The sequence below is a fragment of the Taudactylus pleione genome, unplaced genomic scaffold (assembly GCF_031769625.1).
Source record: "Taudactylus pleione unplaced genomic scaffold, aTauple2 ptg000156l, whole genome shotgun sequence".
Lineage (NCBI taxonomy): Eukaryota > Metazoa > Chordata > Amphibia > Anura > Myobatrachidae > Taudactylus > Taudactylus pleione.
The window spans coordinates 15,919,905-15,942,854 of record NW_028284558.1 but is presented as its reverse complement, the minus strand read 5'-3'; the positions used below and the strand labels follow the sequence as shown (position 1 = coordinate 15,942,854).

The 22,950-nt window shown below is 44.7% G+C and overlaps 1 protein-coding gene across 1 annotated transcript in view; it reads right to left on the bottom strand.

Annotated features, from left to right (window-relative positions):
* Positions 1-22,950, bottom strand: part of THSD7B (thrombospondin type 1 domain containing 7B) — a 651,631-nt gene that overhangs the window by 115,114 nt on the left and 513,567 nt on the right. Inside the window, exon 16 of the mRNA XM_088474863.1 lies at positions 3,771-3,904. Coding sequence (XP_088330989.1) covers positions 3,771-3,904 — 134 coding nt within the window. The remainder of the gene's footprint in view (positions 1-3,770; positions 3,905-22,950) is intronic.

Genomic DNA, 22,950 nt, shown 5'->3' with positions numbered 1-22,950 from the left:
CAAGACGCCATTTTGCGAATGGCCGCCTAAGCGCCATTTTAGATAAACTCACATTTTAGTACATGCGGCGATAATACTAATAGCACCATGCATTTGCATCTTTCACCATTTCTCATACATACATTAATACATACAATAGCGCTGTTAACTAGTCGCATATTAGCGAATGCATATGACTTTGTATGAAACCGCTGTTTTATTAGCTTTATGCGCACGCAACTGCCCCAAGTTAACTAGCGTCCTTATATCAAACCCTCAATACCCACACATTACATATCCACACATAAGGTTCAATAAGCTCTAAAGTGTATGATTTAAGTAGGTTCAGTTAGTTTAAATGCTAAGAAATAAAGATATTTGATAACTAAGGTATTATACATGCTAAACCAGTCGTGTTTGGAGTTGTACTGATGCGTACTCTTTTCACAGTATTCCAGTGTTATCGGTGGGGAGATCGCATCATGCATTCCCGAGTTATGGATCGCAGAGCCTACAAGCAACAAAATGTATATTTTAGAAACAACTGTTAGGATGCTGACGGAGGCGTGAAGAGGAAGACCCCCAGCTGTTAGAGGCAGGGAGAGTCTGTTTGAACCAGCCTGTTAAATGTGCTGTAACAGATGCTTCACCCCCGAGAACCAATGATATCAGCAACAGACTTCCCTATTGTCCTGTTTTATCTGGGGGGTATAAATATGAGTGCACGAACACTGGTTCTGAGTCTTCGTGCTGAATGCTGAATGATGAGGGGTCTCTTGCTGATGCCTATCTCTGGGTCCGGAAGCGCCTGCGTACGTATACTGTACTTGCGGTCTGTATAATTTCCTTTTGCGCCTAAATTGTGTCTTGATCAATTGCGTGTAACTGTCTGAACTTTTACCTGAATATCACTTGTGCTTTGGAACCATAGATTCCACGTCTAAGTCTTTATTTATGGTATGACTGCGTACGCAAATTAGCATCATCCTTAGAAGGTATAGGCAGGACATTATAAGGTATAGGCAGGACATTAGATGGTTTAGGAAGGTGTGTATAGAGGTTCTGATCCAGTATTGTTAACTCTGACTTTACAAAGGGTACAGATGTCTTGACAATTGTTGTCCGGATTTGGGTAGAAATAATTCCACACATAAGAAGTCAATTATTTTTGTCTTATGCCCAAGCATGACAATGGGCTTTATGTTTTCACTTGTGCCTGATTTACACAAACAACATCCTCATCATCAACATCCTCATCATCAACATCCTTATTATCGTCAGATACAAAAATATCCTCCTCATCCAGGTCACTTCCACAGCAGCATCCTCAATATCTATTTCAGCATGTTGACTTGTGCTGCACATCCCCACATTTGCAGAGGGCACACAAATGGTGGACAGAGGCTCCTCTTTGAGTACAGTGGGCCTGATTCAATACCATACGCAACTGCATATGCAATAGCCATTACGCATGCAGTTCAACTGTGATAGTATACTAATACATTGTGATAGCAATACCCTCGCAGCACTGCACAAGGATGCCCACTTTACTCAGAACACATACACGTAATGTTTAGCAAGACTGCAAAACCATCGGTACAATCGTGTACAATCGCATCCTCACGCACAGTTGCACAAGGCCTGACCTGACTCTTAAATTGCTAACTTCCACGCATGCTATCAGGCCTCAGGCTACATAGGGCATTGCAGTGGATAATTTATGTGCACCCATGCAACAGCGTGCGAACACACTGGGATGCTTGCATTTCGCAGACCACTCCCCATCACCTCTCACAAACGTCACTTCCTGTCAATCACTCTGCGATGGGTCTGCGTAGTTACTGTGATCGCGGTCACTATCACAGCGGCCAGTTCACGCATGAGCAGAATGAAACAATCATCTGATTGCGTGCATAATCACAGTTGCGTACGGTAGTGAATCAGGCCCAGTATTGGAAAGGTCAGGCTCATACATGGCACCTGCAGACACATTTAGACTCTCTTCAGGGATTTGTGACATTTCTGAGCACACAGATGGTTCCTGTGCCTTAATGCTTTTTTTTAAACTTTTACAGGGAGAAAGGCTTACATCATCATAAGAGGCAGAACCACCAGTCATAAATAAAGGCAAAGGCCTTAGCCTTTCCTTGCCACTTCGTGTGGTGAAGGGCATATTGCCAATTTTATGTCTTTCTGCAGCTAACTTTCCCTTTGATTTTCTTTTTTTTACCACTTGAAAAGATTGGTTCTTTGATTTAAGATGCCCTCTATTAAGCCCTCCTTGCCCTTGGGCATCGGCTTTAGTAGATGACATTGACAGACTAGTATCGTCACTAGTGGCAGCAGCTACAGCACTAGTATGTGGTTCCTGCTCTCCTCTCAACTGATCGTTCTCCATATCAACAAACACGAATGAAGTGGGGTACAGCACACATCAATTTGTACCAACATTTTTAACTTTATTTTAAACTTTGTTCCCAAACGACACTGCACAGTCACACCGCTTATGTGAATGCACTGGAGTAGAACCTACAGTGTCACAATATTTTTATGAATATTACACTGCGGTATGATGAACATACAGCGTCACAATACTTTATAAATTTTTCACTGCGGTATGATGAACCTACAGCGTCACTCAAAATACTTGTATGAAGTTTACACTGCGGTTTGATGAACCTACAGTGTCCCTCTCAATACCTGTATGAATTTTACACTGCGATATAATGAACCTACAGCGTCACAATACTTGTATGAATATTACACTAAGGTATGAATGACCTACAGCGTCACAATATTTTAATGAATATTACACTGAAGTATGACCAGCAGTGTCACAGTGCTTATATATGGATACACTGGTGAGGGGGGGATGGCATTCAGCATCACAGTGCTTATATGGGTACACTGGGGTACAGCACAAAAAAAAAATCTTTTAAACTTTCTTTTTTACTTATTTTTTTAACTTTTAGTACATATATTTTTTTTTTTTACAGCCCGTGGATGGACAGCACACTGGATGGACAGCACACCCCTAGATGAGCAACATAATCCCCTGGACAGAGCACAGCACAGCCGTGGATGGGCAGCACAGCCTCCCTACTGGACAGAGCACAGCACACCCCTGGATTGGACAACACAGCCCCCTGGACGGAGCACAGCACACCCCTGTATGGGCAACACAGCCCCCAGGACAGAGCAGAGCACACCCCTGGATTCGACAACACAGGCCACTGGGCAGAGTAGAGCACATCCCTGGATTTGACAACACACCCCCCTGGACAGAGCAGAGCACTCCCCTGGATTGGACAACATAGCCCCCTGGACAGAGCACAACACACCCCTGCTCACCACTGGATTGGACAACACAGCCCCCCCTGGATGGAGCACAGCACAGCCCGAGAGCCTGGGACTCAGCAAGGAAATGGCGCCGATCACCGCGGGGAGGGACTTATATACAATCCAAAACCTGCGAGAATCCAACAGCGGGAGGATGACTTTTTGCCTCGTTTGGGTATCCAAGTTAGGTGGGAAAATCCAAGCCTGACTTGGATCCTGCTCGGATCCCCTATGTTTGGGTGGGTCCGGTTCTCAGAAAACCGGACCCGCTCATCTCTAAGTCACATTACTTACCAGAAATACTATAGAACAGTTAGTAGCATAAGGTGGAACAGCTCTGTAGAATAATTGAAATTGAATACAAATTTTAAAACCTTTAGTCATTGCAGTAAACTGCTCACAGATTTGTCTTTCAGCCACTGTGAGATACTGTAACTACAATTTTCACTCACCGTACTTTCCTGATTTGTATTCCCACCCCGCAGTCAGCAGTCTTCTCCTCACTGTGGAGTTTGCAAGCAGACCAAGGCTCGGTCACCCACAAGTACTGATTGCATTCATTATAGCATGGGATTGCCTCGTACACCTGTCAGGAGACACAGAAGTGCAGGATGTAAACAACGCTAATCAGTGTAAACAGCTGTCACTTTATATGTGTGCATAAAGCAAAGTGCTGCCTGGCTTATATGTTTATTTGCATCTGATTAAGATAACAATGTTTCATACTATGAACAAATCTACCAACTTTAGCCATTTCGCAGTGTGACAATGTTCTGCTCCCGTTTCCCATCCTGCTACCAATTATTGTAAACTGGGCTGAATGAACGATTACCAATTAATTAACCACAAATACATAATTCATGCTAAATGATTACAAAATGGAGGGAGGAGGGGGGAAATGGAAGGAGGGGGCAGGAATCAGAATAAAACAGAATAATGACATTATTCCACTGTGAACATTAGTCATGAAGGCATAGTATAGACTAGGTGCCTCAGAAAATTTACTATATATGTAAATATGAAGGATGTAAGCTTGCAGCTTGCAGTTAACCAGTTGTACTTTCCAGCGCATGTTGTATCTAAAGTTCATTAGTAACAACTTGACAACATAGCATTAATAATTGGAAATGTTACTTCTTGTAAATATTATGATACAGAAGTGGCCTTATACATACATAAAACCATGTATTTATAAATAAGGATCAATAATTTAGATATCATGAGAGGCATTTAATACACAATACATACAAACGCATGTAAATGCATGAATAAAAAAATATTTAAGTAAGACTCTGCTTTGGTCATTTTCTCCTAATTATATAGATGATTTTAAAGAAAATGTCCTTTTAAAATCAATCTAACTATAATACGATTTCAGACCTTATATGCTTGTACTTTGCATACATGCCATTTATTTCCAAATTATGTTTATTGTGCATACTGCCTTCTGTGTGTCTTACCAAAGCTAACGTAAAACAGCTCAGTGAATGCAACTGTTGAGCTGTAGAGGCAACTGTGCAATTGTGTCATTTTGGATATATATTTCTTATTTGTTACTCTCTTACCCTCCTCACACCCATATTTGAATATGGTAATATCAGTTTAAGGGGACAGAGTTTCACCTTCTGTGCTTGTTTTGCCATTTTTGTATGCTGGGAACATGACAAAACACATGAAAGCTGATGTGCACTGTAGATACATTTTAATGATGATGTTTTCTTTTAAGGCAGTTTTAAAAAGCACAGTCAATTGTAGGGGTACAGGGCATTAAAACATGAGAAATAGGTTCAACAGCAGATACTAGAGGTGTGAATGAGGCCTTGAGGCAAGGGTTGTATAGACATTTTTGATCCGAGGGCCAGATTGGAAGATAGCACTCATTTGAAAGGGCTGCAATAAAACACAACTTTCTTAAACGTGTCAAATACTGTATGTATAATTTACTACAGGAAAAAAGGAACACATTTGCAGTTATGTCACAACTCCCAACATGGTTAAAAGACAGATTCCCATGGAGACAGAAGTGTGTGCAACACTGTAAAGCAATGGTGCACCACTAAAGGCAGCATGTCCATCCTATGTAATGTGTGTGATCGCATCTCATAGGGAGTGAGCCATGTTCCACCTCTATAATACTTAGCCTACCTCACGTTTATAATAGCACATTTCCCCATCACCTCTGTAGGAACACATGACCCCATTATCTCTATAGTAACACATCCCTTAATCACCTTTGTAGTAACACATCCCTCAATCATCTTTGCAGTAACACATGCCCCCATAATATCTGCAGTAACACATGACCATCACTTCTGTAGTAACACATGACCCCATCATCTCTGTAATAACACATTCCTCAATCACCTCTGTAGTAACACATGCCCCATCATCTCTGTAGTAATACATGCCCCATCACCACTGTAGTAAACCATCCCACCATCATCTCTATAGTAACACATCCCCTATCATGGGTTGGATACAGGATGCCGATGCTCGGCATCCTGGCGGTCAGAAGGGTTAGTGTGCAGCAACAGCTAGAGAGGGGAGAATGTGCTAGAGAGAGCATGCTGCTATAAGGGTAAAGGTGATGGGGAAAGAGGTGATCATGGGAACATGTTATTGTAGAGGTGATGGGGGAACGTATTAATACAGAGATGATAGGGGTACGGTATGTGTTACTACAGAGGTGATGGGAGGAATGTGTTACTATAGAGGTGATGGGGCAGTGTGTTACTACAGAGATGATTGAGGGATGTGTAGACTACAGAGGTGATGGGGAGATGTGATACTACAGAGGTGATGGGGGAATGTGTTACTACAGAGGTGATGGGAGATGTGTTACTATAGAGGTGATGGGGTAGTGTGTTACTACAGATTTGATTGAGAGATGTGTTGTAGCAGCACACCCTCCCTCCCTTAAGCATCATATACTCCCCTCTCCTCCCTGTAGAAACATATCTAATTCACTACCAGACAGACCTCTTTGGCAAATGTCAGGTCTATGGGATGGTCCCCCTGAGACCTGACATTTATTGGGACCTTGAACACAAATATTGCACTAATACTTCTGTGCCAACATCCTGAGAATCCATAACTGCTTGGTAAGTGCTACTGATTTAATGCATAAACATTTTTGAGTTGTCCAAAACCCTTCCAGACAAAATTCTGGCCAAATAAAAGAATAGAACAGACTTGGGGGTACATTTACTAAAGGTCAAATTTAAGAGATTAAAATTGACCTAAATCAATCAACATCGATGTTGTGTTTCAGGGGCTAAATTGCACATTTACTAACACTTAAAAATCGATATAAAAAAATTGTCTGTTAGTAAATGTGTGATTTAGCCCCTGAAAAACAACATTGATATTGATCAATGTAAATCGACCTTTAGTAAATTTACCCCTTGGTCACAATGCTGTTCTGCCCAGCCACACCTCCTGTCCATCTGGCCAGACTAAAATATTACCAAGTGCCCCCAAAAGACCCTCCATTTTTAGTAAAATTGAGGCTGTTGGAGGGTTTGGGGTGCTTCATATTTTTGGAAAGACAAACAGTTTAGTTAGTGGCTTTACAACCTGAGCTTTTATAGGTAACCCAGCCAACGGAATTTGCTGTTTATAATGTATCAAAACAATCATTTGTTTTCTCATTATTCACAACTCTGCAAAAGTTTTCCTCCTGCACAACAAAGAGATATTTACTGAATGAGAAGTTTGAGCGAAAGATGAAGTTGATTTACTATCTCATCTAACAAACAAAGAAAACTTCAATTACCTATCTCTAGAAAATGTTTTAAGAGGAAACATAATGTAAGGGATACAGACGTGAACGTAATGAAGTTGTATTTTATTTGACGGAAATTCAAAACAAGTCAGTTTGTGAAAACACAAATAATAATTTCTAGAAGATATCAAAGGCCAGGATAGCTAGAATCAAACAGAAAATTTCCATATTTTATATTTCTGTCCCATCTAATGTGTGAAATCTATTTGCAATACTTGGATTTTATTTAAAACGTCCTCTAGGTTTTTTCTCTTTGAAGCTCCTGCAGCAATAGCAACTATCTTTGACACTTCAACATCAATTAAAAACACTTTCAGTCCAGTTTGTATTATCCTTGCAGTGCACTGTACTGTTGCTGCAGCACAAATCTCAAATTGTATGGACCAGTGAGATCAGAATGGTGATACAAGCCACATTTTCCAGTTTTGCAGCTTGTATATACTGGCGTGATGAATTTAAAATAGTATTCCACCAAAACGTTTATGTTTTTTAAATATCCTATGTGTATAAATGTACACTATCCTCCCTGCGCTGTTCCCATTGTAAAGTCGGGTACGCGCTAGATGATATGTCATCCGATCCGGCAGATCGGACGACATATCGTCCACATCGACCAGTGTGTACCGGCTATATTACTGATGATGTGCGCTCCTGAATGCAGCATGGCTCCCACCATTACTCCGTTGTTACCGACATCGGCAAGTGTGTATGCACGTGCCAATGCCGAGACCCCCTCCGGGTCCAGGCCTTAGCGAGATCGTTGTGGGTACACATTGTTTAGTGTGTACCCAGCATTAGTGTCATTTTGTGGTGAACTATTGCTTACAGTAATTGATGCATTCATTAAATCTGTCTGATCAGATAAACATTAGACACCTCTGCAAAGCATTATGGGACAGGCAACATTTTGAGGAGTACACCTCTATTGGCTGCTTATCTGTCACATCCAGAGTGTCCTTTGTGTCTTTGTCATACTTATATAGTCATGGGCACAGAAAGGTGGCAATGCCTCTTCAGCATATACAGCACACTCGCCGAGTCTTCCGCAATGGCCAGGAGGCTCCCGAAAATCTAGTGGCGGCCTCGCCCCCCCGCCCCCCCCCCACGGGAGAGGGCAAGTCTCCCAAGTCCGGCTGCGCCAGCTTCCCCATGCAACCCCCCTTCCCGTGATTTGTGCCGAATCGCGTCATCGTAGCCCCGCCACCTGCTTTGCAATGCCGGCATTGTATGGCGGGGCCGCGATGACGTGATCAAGCCACCACACCACCCACCTATGATGCCACCACGCCCCTTCTGTGCCAACCTGGCTGCCCCCTCCGGGTGAGGCAGCAGCTGAATTGTCGGCAAGTATGTTTACAGAAATGGAATATGAGAGGTAGCATGGGGGAGGGGTGGGCTGTGTATATTTTAATGTAATATGGGGTGCTGTATGGGGGAGGAGTGGGCTCTGTTTAAATGTAATATGGGTTGTATAGGGGAGGGGTGGGCTGTGTATGCTGGAATGGAATTTGAATGGTACCATGGGTGAGGGGTAGAGCTGTATTTAATGTAATGTAATATGGGGTGCTGTAAGGGGAAAGGGAGGGGTGGGCTATGTATACTGGAATAGAATATGAGAGGTAGCATGGGGGAGGGGTGGGATGTTTTTAATGGAATGTAATATGGGGTTAACTAAGGGGGAGGGGTGGGCTGGGCTGTGTATGCTGGAATGGAATATGAGAGGCAGCATGGGGGAAGGGTGGACTGTGTATATTGGAATGTAATATGGGGTGCTGTATGGGGAAGGGGTGGGCTGTGTATACTGAAATGGAAAATGAGAAGTAGCATGGGGGTGGGGTGGGCTGTGTATATTGAAATGTAATATGGGGTGCTGTATGGGGAAGGGGTGGGCTGTGTATACTGAAATGGAAAATGAGAAGTAGCATGGGGGTGGGGTGGGCTGTGTATATTGGAATGTAATGTGGGGTGCAGTCATTAAAATGTGTAATCTTAGATGTAATTAAAAATAATGCACTCCAAATACCATGTGATGATTTATTGGTGCATAAAGGATACAGAAATAAAAGAATGGACAATAAATGTATCCTGTGGGTGAACCAATTCACTTTAAACAGTGCACAAACAGTCAAACGGGCCAAGCAGTGGTGGCCTATCATAAATACTGACCGTAAGCTTCCTGCTTTACATAATTCCAAGTTGTTACCTTGTTTCACTAGGAATAGAAACATCAGAGACCATGTTGTCCGGCTTGACATCATGGAGGTAAGTCGCCAACAAAGACCAACACACTTTTTAAGTACTAAAATGGGGTGTTACCGTTGTTTGGAGTGTGTAACTTGTAGAACTTTATTGACTGGAAATTCTTTCAGTCACCCCCACACGGGTAAAAGATACAAAATTAAATTTGCATTAACTTGTTCGACCACCCATGTGGTTTATATGCTCACCTGTCCCTGTGGCTTGTCATATGTGGGTAAGACCCAACGACAGTTTAAAGAGAGGATGGCACTTCACCGCACCACCATATGACAAGTCATAGAAAATGGGTCTAGTGAGCAGCCACTAGCTCATCATTGTGCCCAACATAAAAATTGGGAGAGCCTCCATTAGAGCAATAATTATTATCATGTTCCCCCACTATTGAGGGGGGGGTGATAGAAAGAAAATCTTAATGCGTAGAGAGAGTAAATTGTTTTTTACTCTAGACACCATTGCTCCTAGAGGTCTAAACAAGTCCTTAGGACTTCAATGTTTATTAGGACTATTCATTTATGTGCTAGTTTATTTATAGGCATACTTATTTGATATAAATGTTGTGGTAATTGATTACCTGTTAATGTGATTTGGCCTATATTTATACATAATTGTCTGGCAGTCATAATATAGTATTTGGTGCATAGATTTGCCCTTTATATCTATATATCGATGTTTGCATTTGTTATATGTATTTTTATTATTGTGCTTGCAATAGGTGTTTATTTCAAATTAGTACAGTGGAGCTGATTCAGACCCGCTCGCTAGGATGCTAATGCTCGTAGCTAACCGATAGTTGCGATCTGCGCATGAGTATGCATTGCAATGTGTGTGCGCAAACCACTGCGAAAGATCACAATGCATTTGCTCATTGCGCATAGACAACCCAGCAGAGTGAGTGACAGGAGAGGCCGTTTGTGGGTGGTGACAGGGGCAGACCACAAGAAACGGGGGAGTGGAGGTGCGAACGCAGGCGTGCCTGAGTGTTTCAAATCCATTTCAGAGGCGTGCATTATTAAAAAACAGCGTCATAGTACACGTCACTTGGTGGGATTTCACACTGAAGTGATCGTAGTGTTTGCGGCAGGGTATAGTCAACCTCAAGCGCTGCGATCGCATCTGATGGTACCCGATGAACCAATGTCTTATAAATGGCTGGTGGGCGTCTGCATACACTAAGTGATCGCACGCCAAGACATAGTGGGCGTGTTAATGCCTTGCCGTGCGATCGCCTGCCTTGCTGGGCGTGTGCTGGACTTGCATACGCAGGCTGCGAGCAAACGCATCTAGCGAGCAGGTCTGAATGAGCTCCAGTGTTCCATAATGCTTCATAATGTTGTTATACTATATATATTGCTTGTACTTTGTTTTTTAAATGAGTTTTTATGAAGATCCATGATATCGTTGGTTGATAAGCAACATATACACTGTGTTACGGCTGATGACGTCACGTTCCTGCGTCAATAGCGCGTGGCTGTGGTGTTCTGATGCCGGCGTCCTGCAGATAAGTGCAATTTTATTGATTCTTGTGGCTATATATGTCTGTTTTTATCATTATGTTATTGTAATCTGCTGTCCCTGACGAAGGGGGGAACCCCGAAATGTTGGAAAAATAAAGGACCGTTTTAAAGATTAAATAAGGCTACTGAATGCTGTCCTGTTCTCTATCTACAGTATATGAAATGACTTTGACAGTCTGGACGGGCACCGTTGCAAATATCCTGCTTACCCAATATTTGAGTGCCGGGTTCAATTGGTTGTATATATGCAGTGCATCCGGAAAGTATTCACGCTTCACTTTTTCCACATTTTGTTATGTTGCAACCTTATTACAAAATGGAATAAATTCGTTTATGTCCTCAAAATTCTACACACAATACCCCATAATGACAACGTGTGAAAAGTTTTTTTGCGATTTTTGAAAATTTAATAAAAAAAACAACAACTAAGAAATCACATGTACATAAGTATTCACAGTCTTTGCTCAATACTTTGTTGATGCACCTTTGGCAGCAATTACAGCCTCAAGTCTTTTTGAATATGATGCCACAAGCTTGGCACACCTATTTTGGGCAGTTTTGCCCATTCCTCTTTGCAGTACCTCTCAAGCTCCATCAGGTTGGATGGGAAGCTTCGGTGCACAGCCATTTTCAGATATCTCCAGAGATGTTCAATTGGATTCAAGTCTGGGCTCAGGCTGGGCCACTCAAAGACATTCACAGAGTTGTCCTGAAGCCACTCATTTGATATCATGGCTGTGTGCTTAGGGTCGTTGTCCTGCTGAAAGATGAACCATTGCCCCAGTCTGAGGTCAAGAGTGCTCTGGAGCAGGTTTTCATCCAGGATGTCTCTGTACATTGCTGCATTCATCTTTCCCTCTATCCTGACTAGCCTCCCAGTTCCTGCCGCTGAAAAACATCCCCACAGCATGATGCTGCCACCACCATGCTTCACTGTAGGGATAGTATTGGCCTGGTGGTGAGCGGTGCCTGGTTTCCTCCAAATATAACGCTTGGCATTCACGCCAAAGAGTTCAATCTTTGTCTCATCAGACCAGAGAGTGGCTTCCGTCTGGCCACTCTAATATACAGGCCTGATTGATGGATTGTTGCAGAGATGGTTGTCCTTCTGGAAGGTTCTCCACTCTCCACAGAGGAGTGATGTAGGTCTGACAGAGTGACCATCGGGTTCTTGGTCACCTCCCTAACTAGGACCCTTCTCCCTCGATCGCTCAGTTTAGACGGCTGGCCAACTCTAGGAAGAGTCCTGGTGGTTCCGAACTTCTTCCATTTGCGGATGATGGAGGACACTGTGCTCATTGGGACCTTCAAAGCAGCAGATATTTTTCTGTACCCTTCCCCAGATTTGTGCCTCACGACAATCCTGTCTTGGATGTCTACAGACAATTCCTTGGACTTCATGCTTGGTTTGTGCTCTGACATGCACTGTCAAGTGTGGGACCTTATATAGACAGGTGTATGTCTTTCACAATCAAATCATGTCCAATCAACTGAATTTACCACAGGTGGACTCCAATTTAGCTGTAGGAACATCTCAAGGATGATCAGTGGATACAGGATGCACCTGAGCTCAATTTTGAGCTTCATGGCATTGTTAGTGTTTTTATTTGTCAATTAAATTTGCAAAAATCTCAAAAAAACTTTTTACACGTGGTCATTATGGAGTATTGTGTGTAGAATTTCGAGGACAAAAATGAATTTATAAAATTTTGGAATAAGGCTGTAACATAACAAAATGTGGAAAAAGTGAAGCATTGTGAATACTTTCCGGATGCACTGTATGTATGTATATATATATTGTCATAAATTCAACTTGTAATGTTAAGTCTTAGTCTTTTATTAACAGTGATTTCAAAATCTCAATTTCATATGTTAGATTTCCCTTTTTCCACCTGGAGCCTATCAGCCAGTAGCTCCATGTCTCAGCCACAACCTCCATCATTAACCTTATGAAGAGTTGTACTTTGACTGTGACATTTTCATTGCAGTTCAATAGAGCCGGGCTCTCCAGACTTGTCTGTGCTGAGATGCTTCAAAGATTGACATTTCAAGATCAGCTTTTAACTGAAGTTCATTGCTCAGGACCGCAGCAAAAAGCATAACTATCGTGTCTGATTAAAGACACATCCCCAGCATCTAAAAAGTCTGCTGGTTCTATACCAGTATAATGAATATATAAGGGAGAAAAGTAACCAAGTTAGATAATTCCAGTAGAGTTTTTTTTTCTGTTATTATAATGTAGATGTACATTTCTGATCTCTCATATTGAGGGATATTTGCCAAAAGGAAAGAATCACACAAAAACAGCATTTAATTTTACACCAAGGCACCTATTTATAGGCTCTGTACATAAAGATGCCGACAGCTTTGTGTGTGACCTTTTGCAGGATGGGAGGCCTACACTGGAAATGCACAAGGTGAAAACAACTGCTGATCATACAGTACAATCATGTTAGGACCACTCCGTCACTTTTCCTATTTCTACCTTAAATACTACATTCTGAAATTAATCATGAGCAATGACGCCAAGAGGGATCCCTCTCATGGGGCGTCTCCAAAAAAGCCGGGTAACGCCATTATCCACCGGGTCACAGCACCGAAATTCATCGCATTGTGCTGCTTAATACATATGAGAAATGCGATAGAACCCCTGAAAACTGTATTTTTGGGTGTTTTACCTAATTTTTTAACTTAGTACATTCCCACCCGTAATCTGAGGAGCTAATTCTGAGTCTCACGGACCTTTGTTCACAGATGTAAATTGCCAGATGCTGCATACAGTGCAAAAGTGAGTTTCTATATATTTAGGTAGGTCGTCCTTTTCTGAGTTGGTCAGAACTGGAGCTGTCTTTCTGTGAAATCGGATGATTTGGGGTAGGAACAGGAAAGTGACAATTGGAACGCATGTAACCACCCTGACTTGTGGGAGTGTAGCGGCCGATTCTGAGTTATGCGTACTGTAATAGAAGCACTGTAAAGTGGTCAAAGGCAGGTACATTTGTCCTAGGTTTTTGGCTATGTGTTCTAAAAAACCCCAGGAGAAGTCTGTTTTGTAAGCAGACCAGAGTATCGGCTTTTGGAAAAGCCGGTTTGGGTCCTGGGGGTGTGGATGTGAAGAGAGGGAGGGCTCCATCCACAGGCCACTCCAGGTTTTGGGCCTTTCAGCCTGGTAGCAGGCTCATTAGGGCTTACAGCTGGAACTGGCTGATATAAGCTGTGTTCAGTTGTAGCTGAGTGTCTCACACCTGGGGAAGTAGGCATGAAAGGCTAGCATGTCCAGAGACACTATTATGACAACCCTGTAAGTACTGTGCACTTGCTGTTGTTGATGGTGTGCGGGCAGTAGGCCCTACCGTCCTGGTAGTGAGGGTACCTACTGTTTAGTTATTGCCCAGACGGGCCAGGATTTTGGTTTATGATTTGTTATATTCATTTGGCACAATAAAGACTGGTGCCGACCAGTTTGTATGAGAACCCTAGACTTGTGTCCTGTTTCTACGGCTGCTGTGTGTGTAAAGAGGGAGTCCATCTACCCCAGGAGAGGGATCCCTATCCCGACTGTGTCACAGTATGGAGAAGGGAAGCCAGTTTATGATGGATGTCTTCCATCCAGCTTGGGGATGGTGCACATGCAGATACTAATGATGATGGCTGCAGCGGCTGGCATAAAAACACTAGGCACCACTGGTATCTGCTTGCACATGTACAAACAGCCGCATTAGTTGAATGGATATTCACATTAGCATCAGGTTTCAGGCTTCCGCGACTATAGAGACTCAGAACCGGCCCCTGAATGTTTTCATCCCATTGGTAGAATTGCACCTATAAACCATTCGGTATAAAATGTGCGTATAAGTGAAGTGTAAGTGAAGCTTCCGATATCTAACAACTCCAGACATGTTAGATGAAATCCTTTAGCAGGAGAAAGAGGCTCTACAGCTCCTTTAATCAGAAGATACATATGTCTGTGTACCTGCTGACAGTGCCATGTGCTTTCTGTCAGTGGCGTCCCTCCACTGGGTGACACCTGGTGCGGTGAGTACAGCAGTGTGTGCAGCTTCAAAAAGGGTTTGTGGGCTCACAGTAAAGGGGTAAAGGGGCATGGCTTCATGGGTAGGGTGTGGTCTCGCTGCCTGAACCCCCCATTTTAGTTTCACCAGGGGGGGTCACGGAGGTGTGGACTGTCGCGGGGACCAGTCTATTTGCAGTGCTGGCTCCCTCACTGTGTCAGGAGCCAAGTGCTGCACGTAATGCTACAGTACAGCACCCAGCTCCTGTCACCCGGGAGTGGCTCGCATCCCCCTTGTGACGCCACTGCTCTATATAAAAAGCACTTATTTAAAAATAGGTGTATGACAATGGGACAATTCAATTCTTATCCATGTACACTGAGTGCCTCCGCTACAGTTGGGTGGAGGCACTCCATGACAAATACATATGCTAATATTTAGTGTCCGCAGTCTCTGCTCCCGGTGCAAGTATATCCTGCAAGTCCGGGAGGCACACATCCCCTCATCCGGAAAATCCTCCCAGCTTCCCTTTGGCCCTGGTCTCCGGCAGGCAATCATTACTGTGCAGCCGGACAGAGAGCCTTAGTACTGGATCAGCTGCGTGACTCCGAGACGGTTTTCTGACCTGGTCAGCATTCTCCACAGTACAGCTGGTGAGAGAACAACGCTACCTCTATTTTTTAGCCATCTGAGATCTTGAGACCGGTCAGTACTCCTACCTTGTTCCTATTATTGTGTGCCCAACGGGGTAAAACTTTGAGTATCCCATAAGTTATTAACTGCCTTTGCTATACAAGCATCAGATTGTCTATTGTGGATATCTCAACGGATACAGTACTTGCAGGCTAGTGGCTACAATATTACCAAATCAAGTTAATAACTTGCAAAGTGTGTCTAAACTGTTGTCATCTGAAGCATCTGGAATCATTCCATGCAGTAACTGTTATCTTGTAAGTCTATCCCAGCACATTAGTACCACCAGCTAGTTAATACAATATTCATTCATTCATACGGTTTTTATTTTTACTGTGAAATATATATTTTTATTATTGATTCTATGTCCTATTGAGATATATATATATATATATATATATGTGTGTGTATTGTCCTATTTTTTCATAATTTTAAGTTATTATTAAATATTATAATTGTATTCTAAATTGCCTACCAGCGCGGTATGCGTGTTTAACAATATTTCGTGGCTTCCCATAGAGTTGGAAAATTTAGAAAATTGTCTACCATACTAAATAACAGTCTGCACACATGGACATAGCAGTGATGTCTGGCGGCATATCACTGAAGATAGAATATTCCTCAAAATGTCAAATGCACCAGGGATCTGATTATTCTGCAGCTTTGCAAATTACTTTTACTGTCTAGTTTCTTATGAGCTACCAAATATATTCCAATTTCTATAGTAGAATCAAGAGAATCCTAATCTAACATACCCCGAAATATTTAAGGTCTTTCTTCTTCAGGGTCCATAGGCTCCACAGGGAAATCTTGGGGTGTAGGTTGGGCACCACGCAGTTAAAGCTTTTGCTCCCAGGATGCACTGGTCCATCCTTCATATACCCCGCCCACAAGCCATAGGCACCTCAGTTTGAGTTGGTGCCCGGCCAGAGTCGGGTCACTGTTAACGCAGAGGGGCTACATAGCAGCCACTAAAGCTATTTTATTTTATAATTTGGTAGTTTCTGAACTAACTTCAGAGCACGCATACACAGACCACTCCATCACCCTGCCGCTGCCGCGACGCCAGTATCGATCTGGGGATCTCGGTGGGACCCCGGGGTCCGTGCTAGCCGGGTCCCGCGGACTTCCCAGACTGCGGCCAGACATACGGGGACAGGTACGGCAGGTCACCGCTTGCCATTGCCTCCAGTCTCCAGTCTCAGGGGACAGACCAGAGGCGCTGAGGTGGACGCAGGCCCCCCATAGCGTGCGCTTCCACTGGACCACCAGGGACAGTATTGGCACGGGAAGCCAGCATCTCAGGGGTTAATATTCAACCAGGGGAGTCAGCCTTCCCTGTTGTAGTGGCTCCTTCCCTCAGCTCAGCGCGCCTTTCCACTGCAGTCTGGCTTTGCTGAGCTGCTCCCCCCTACGCAGAGTTGCCTGCCCTCCCGAATTTCACAGGAGTCTCCCGAATTGAGGTTGGAGCTCCCGCCACCCTGCAAAGTTGGCTGAATCTCCCACATTCACAAAGCCCTGCATAAAAATATGGACTGCGCATGCTCAAGTCCGAAGGTAAAGGAAGCGGGGCCTGGGCTTAGGACGCAGGGGGTACTCACCGGGTGCAGTGAGGCAGGAGTGTGGCTGCTACTGGCTCGGAGGTCTCCTGGGCACACCTTCCCCTGCTCACAGACTGCTGCTGGGAGAGGCTGATGCTCCCAGCATTCCCTGGTCAGCATGTGATAACGGAGGGGGGAGGAGCCAACGCTGGAGGACAGGCAGTGGACACTGAAGATAGACCAAGGAGCTGCCTGAGACTGTGAGTGTTATGGTGCATACACACGGTCAGATTTTTCTTCAGATCTGAACGATAACTATTTAAAAAATTGTTCATATCTGAAGGAAAATATGACAATTCTGACATGTCTGAACGATGAACAATGTTCGTTCCCGATGGTCAGATAACGATATCTGACATCTGATGTGTTTGCAGTCAGATTTGGATGATTCCATTCATTTTAATGCAGTCAAAAATCGTTCATAGTTGAAATCGTTCAGATCGTTTAAATCGTTCAATCGTTCATCTGACACATCTGACAAATCTGACCGTGTGTATGCTCCATTAGAGCTCACTGCTGCTTCTGTCAAATCTATTCATGTCAGTGCGGTGGGGGAGGGAGATCTATTACTGTGTATGTGTGTGTGTGTGAGACTGTGTGATGTGTGGGAATCTATTCAAGTGATGTGTGTGTGTGTGTGTGTGTGTGTGACACTGTATGTGTGTGAGACTGTGTGATGTATGGGAATCCATACCTCCCAACTGTCCCGCATTCAGCGGGACAGTCCCATTTTTCTGGGACTGTCCCGCCCGCGGGCCGCAGTGTCCCACGGTGGGGGGGAAGTTGGGGAGAGCAGCGGGTGTACATGCACACGGCATCTGTTCTCGTCTGAACGGACTGCCTGGGGGCTGCCCAGCATCTTGGAGAGTGCTGGGCACGCCCCCAAAAGTGACGAAAATGGGGGAAGCAGCGAGGCTCAGCCCCATTTTCAATAGGCTCCACCCATTTTTACTTAGGCCACACACCCTTTTCGGACGCACGACCTGTCTCTCCTTCCAACATTGAGGTATGGTACGTTGGGAGGCATGGGAATCTATTCAAGTGATGTGTGTGTGTGTGTGTGAGACTGTATGATGTGTGGGAATCTATTCAAGTGGTGTGTGTGTGTGTGTGTGTGTGTGTGTGTGTGTGTGTGTGTGTGTGTGTGTGTGTGTGTGTGTGTGTGTGTGTGTGTGTGTGTGTGTAAATCTATTCTTGTAAGTGTGTGTTTGTGTGTGAGTGAATCTATTCATGTAAGTGTGTGTGTGAATCTATTCATGTAAGTGTGTGTGTGAGACTGTGTATGTGTGTGTGTGTGTGTGTGTGTGTGAATCTATTCATGTAAGTGTGTGTGTGAGTGAGACTGTGTGTGTGTGTGTGTGTGAATCTATTCATGTAAGTGTGTGTGTGAGTGAGACTGTGTGTGTGTGTGTGAATCTATTCATGTAAGTGTATGTGTGAGAATGTGTGTGGGAATCTATTCATGTAAGTGTGTGTGTGAGACTGCGTGTGTGGGAATCTATTCATGTAAGTGTGTGTGTGAGCTTATAGGAATATATACGCCCATAGGTGGAAGATGTGCAGGCTCGGTTTTACTCGGATTTCCCCGGATCTCAAAACGGCATTTTATTGGCTATCGCCTATCATGTGTTTTGGATAGCCAATATAATAAATCCGAATTTGCGGTAAAGCGGCGATAAGAACCGAGTAAATCCGAGCCTGCACATCCCTAGTCACCAGGGCCGGTTCTAGACATTGCGGAGCTCAGGGCGAAAGTTCACAGTTGCGCCCCCCCCCCCAAAAAAAACAAACAACTTTTTGTAGATGACGTTCCTCTGCACGCGCTGAAAGCACACGCGCTTCTGGGAAGGGGGCGTGTCCTTGCGGAACACCCCCAATTCATCACACTGTGGGGCATGCCCAGCACTTATGAAGGTGCTGGGCTTCCCCCAAGCTCTCCCCTCGTGGCGAATAATTGCCATGTGCAGTAATGCACCTTACACAGTAATGCCCTTTATAAATACATTATGCCACATGCAGTAATGCCCTGTATAACACATTATGCCACACGCAGTAATGCCCTGTATAATACATTATGCCACACGCAGTAATGGCCTTTATAACACATTATGCCACACGCAGTAATGCCCTGTATAACACATTATGCCACATGCAGTAATGGCCTGTATAACACATTATGCCACTAGCAGTAATGCCCTGTATAACACATTAAACCACATGCAGTAATGGCTTTTATAACCCATTATGCTACATACAGTAATGCCCTGTATAACACATTATGCCACATGTAGTACTGCCCTGTATAACACATTATGCCACATGCAGTAATTCCCTTTATAATACAGTATCCCCAATTCAAATTACGCCACACATTAGTCCCTTATTCATGTTATGACACACAGTGGTGCCCCTTTTACACAATGCCCAAATTAGTACCCCTTATACACAAGGCCCACAGTACTGAGTAGTATTGCCCCTAATACAATGCCCTCTTTAGTAGTGCCCACATTAGTAGTGCCCCAGTAATAATGCCCCCTACAGTAGTGCCCACAGTAGGAATGCCCCCTATAGTAGTGCCCAAAGTTGGAATGCCCCCATTAATGCCCCCTATAGTAGTTCCCTCAGTAGGAATGCCCCCTTATAGATATGTCCCCAGTAGTAATGTCCCCTTATAGACATGCCCCAGTAGTAATGCCCCCTTACAGACATGCCCCTAGTAGTAATGCCCCCTTATAGACATGCCCCCAGTAGAAATGCCCCCTTATAGACATGATCCCAGTAGTAATGCCCCCCTATAGACATGCCCCCAGTAGTAATGCCCCTTATAGACATGCCCCCAGTAGTAATGCCCCCTTATAGACATGCCCCCAGTAGTAATGCTCCCTTATAGACATGCTCCCAGTAGTAATGCCCCCCTATAGACATGCCCCCAGTAGTAATGCCCCTTATAGACATGCTCCCAGTAGTAATGCCCCCCTATTAGCATGTCTCCAGTAGTAATGCCTCTTATAGACATGCCCCCAGTAGTAATGCCCCCTTATAGACATGCCCCAGTAGTAATGCCCCTTATAGACATGCTCCCAGTAGTAATGCCCCCTGTAGTAATGCCCCTTATAGACATGCCCCCAGTAGTAATGCCCCTTATAGACATGCCCCCAGTAGTAATGACCCCTTATAGACATACCCCAGTAGTAATGCCCCCTTATAGATATGCTCCCAGTAGTAATGCCCCCCTATAGACATGTCCCCAGTAGAAATGTCCCTTATAGACATGCCCCCAGTAGTAATGCCCCCTTATAGACATGCCCCCAGTAGTAATGCCCCCTTATAGACATGCCCCCAGTAGTAATGCCCCTATGCCTCCCTTCTGAAAAATAAAAAATATAAACACAATACTTACCTTAGGCCCCGCTCCTGCGTCCGCTGCCATCCAGTCCGACCAAGGCTCCACCACGGATCTATGGGAGAGATGTCATGATGTCCCTCCCATAGTGCTCTCTGCTGGAGCCGGAGCTCTGCAGTGAGCTCCGGCTCCACGGATCTATGGGAGAGACGTCATGACGTCATGACGTCCCTCCCATAGTGCTCTATGCGGGAGCCGGAGCTCTGGAGTGAGCTTCGGCTGCCTCTGCAGGGAGGGAGCTGGGTGTCCGCTGATAACAAATATCAGCAGACTCCCGGCAACGCGGGGGGGGACCGGCACTGTTTTTTTTTTATTATGGTTTTTTTTTACCTTCTGGGGACTCAGTGGCGCCCTCTAGGGGCCGGCGCCCCAGGCGACGGCCCTGTTAGTCCACCCCTAGAACCGCCACTGGGTGGAACTAGACACGCCCTTTGGGTGGAGCAGACCACGCCTCCAAAACGCTGTGCCATGCTGCGCACAGCGCATTCTACAGCCCAGCCATCTGCAATCTCCCTCAAAGTAATTTTCAAAAGTAGGCAAGTATGCTCCTATGGCCACGCCCCCTCTGAGGTCTTCGGTGGCCATTTTCTTGTAATGATGCATCGCAGATCTCCTAGGACAGCGTTTGGTCCAGTCCCCCTGCCTACCTCTCCTTTGGGTCAGTGCTACGTTGCAGTATACTTTTTGCATTGTATGTGACTTATGTTAGCGCTGCCTATCTGTGACTTTGTTTCCTAACTGTCAGCATGTATCTATACCTTTCCTCTAATTCTACCCTAATACAGGTGTAGTTAAGCTGGTCTGTTAACTCACATATATAAAAGATAATATTTGTGAGGTCTGACACATACTGTTGTGTGCTGCACCATATTTAGGCAAAGGGTTCCTGCAGCTTACCAAAGTGACAGGACCAGTGTGTCGCATACTTAGGCAGTGGGCTCCTGCAGCTTATCCAAGCATTAGTCAGGACCAGTGTTGTTTCTCGGACAATTACCTTAACATACAGGTGTATTTGGGGGTTTTACTGTGCCTCACATTTATAGAACTAAGTATTTGTGAGGTTTTGTCACATACATTCGTTGCACTGTGCCATATTTGGGCTGTGTGCTCCTGCAGCTTACCCAGGCATAAGACAGGACCAGTATATTGCTTCCTACTAGTATCCTATATACACAGTGGTCGCATTATACCCTGTGCCATATTGTGTGCCGTTTACTCTGCAACTATGTCTAGCAAAGGCACCTGCTCCCATACTACTATCAGGCAAGTTATGGGCTGCAGGCTTAAGTGAGGAGGATTTGATAGGGGCTATATACAGTATATATATTGCCATGCAGCTGGTACCATGTATGATATGGGTAAAACCGAGCACGGGCATATTTCTTTTCTCTTTTGTTTCAAAATGTTGCCTTGTGCTATCATGGCAGCTTTCAATTAAGGCTATAAAGGCCTAGTTGGGTGTGGCTAACAGCCAGCCCCTGTATAGATGTGCCCCTCTGTATCTAGGAGGTGAGTACATTTAACTGTAATGTAATGATGTGCTGGGCATATATGCTAGTGTTAGGACCTGCAGAAAAATGGGGTCCCTTGATGCTGGGCTGCAGGCTTAAATGCTTTGATCAAATCATGACAAAATCCCCTTTGTTTTATTTGCAGCACACACATAAATTTGCAGTATGTTATTGTTAGCCTGATAGCAAAAGTTTTTCTGTTTTGTATATATATATACAGGTACTGGCCACTATTACGGACCGTCTAGCGGATCCAGCTGTAATTCCTCCAAGTGGGTTATCACAGCAGGATGTAATGCCCCCTTTGGAGTTGTCACATCAGGTTCAGGCGATACAGGTACCTCCTGTACCCCCACCATGTGTAGACGTACTCTCTAACTCAGTACAGAGTCTGATGGCTACATCTAATGCCTTTCAATTCAAATCATGTTGCAAGGTGGGAAACCTCTACTCAGTAAATCCTTTACATGTCTTGTGTTATCGTCACAGTCCACGCACAGATGCTGATCTCTTTAACCCTGACTCCCCTCCAGGGGCGCCGAGAGGGGGGGGGCGGGTACAGTTTACCCGGGCCCGGGCTTCCAGAGGGGCCTGGCGGGGGCCCGGGTCTGGCGCCGCTGCCCCCCCTCACTTCCTCCCTCCCTCTTCAGCAGCCCAACACACAGCGTGTGCTGGGCTGCAGCGGGAGATTGCTTGCGGCTGCTAAGTAGCAGCCACAGCAATCTCCTATGCCTGAAGGGGGGAGCGATCACACTGATCGCGCCCCCCACTGGCTTTGTGCCAAGCTGAGGGGCTCACAGCGCCCCCTCCCCGGTGCGCAGCGATGCTTCGCGGCGCTGCTTCGCGGCGCTGCTTCG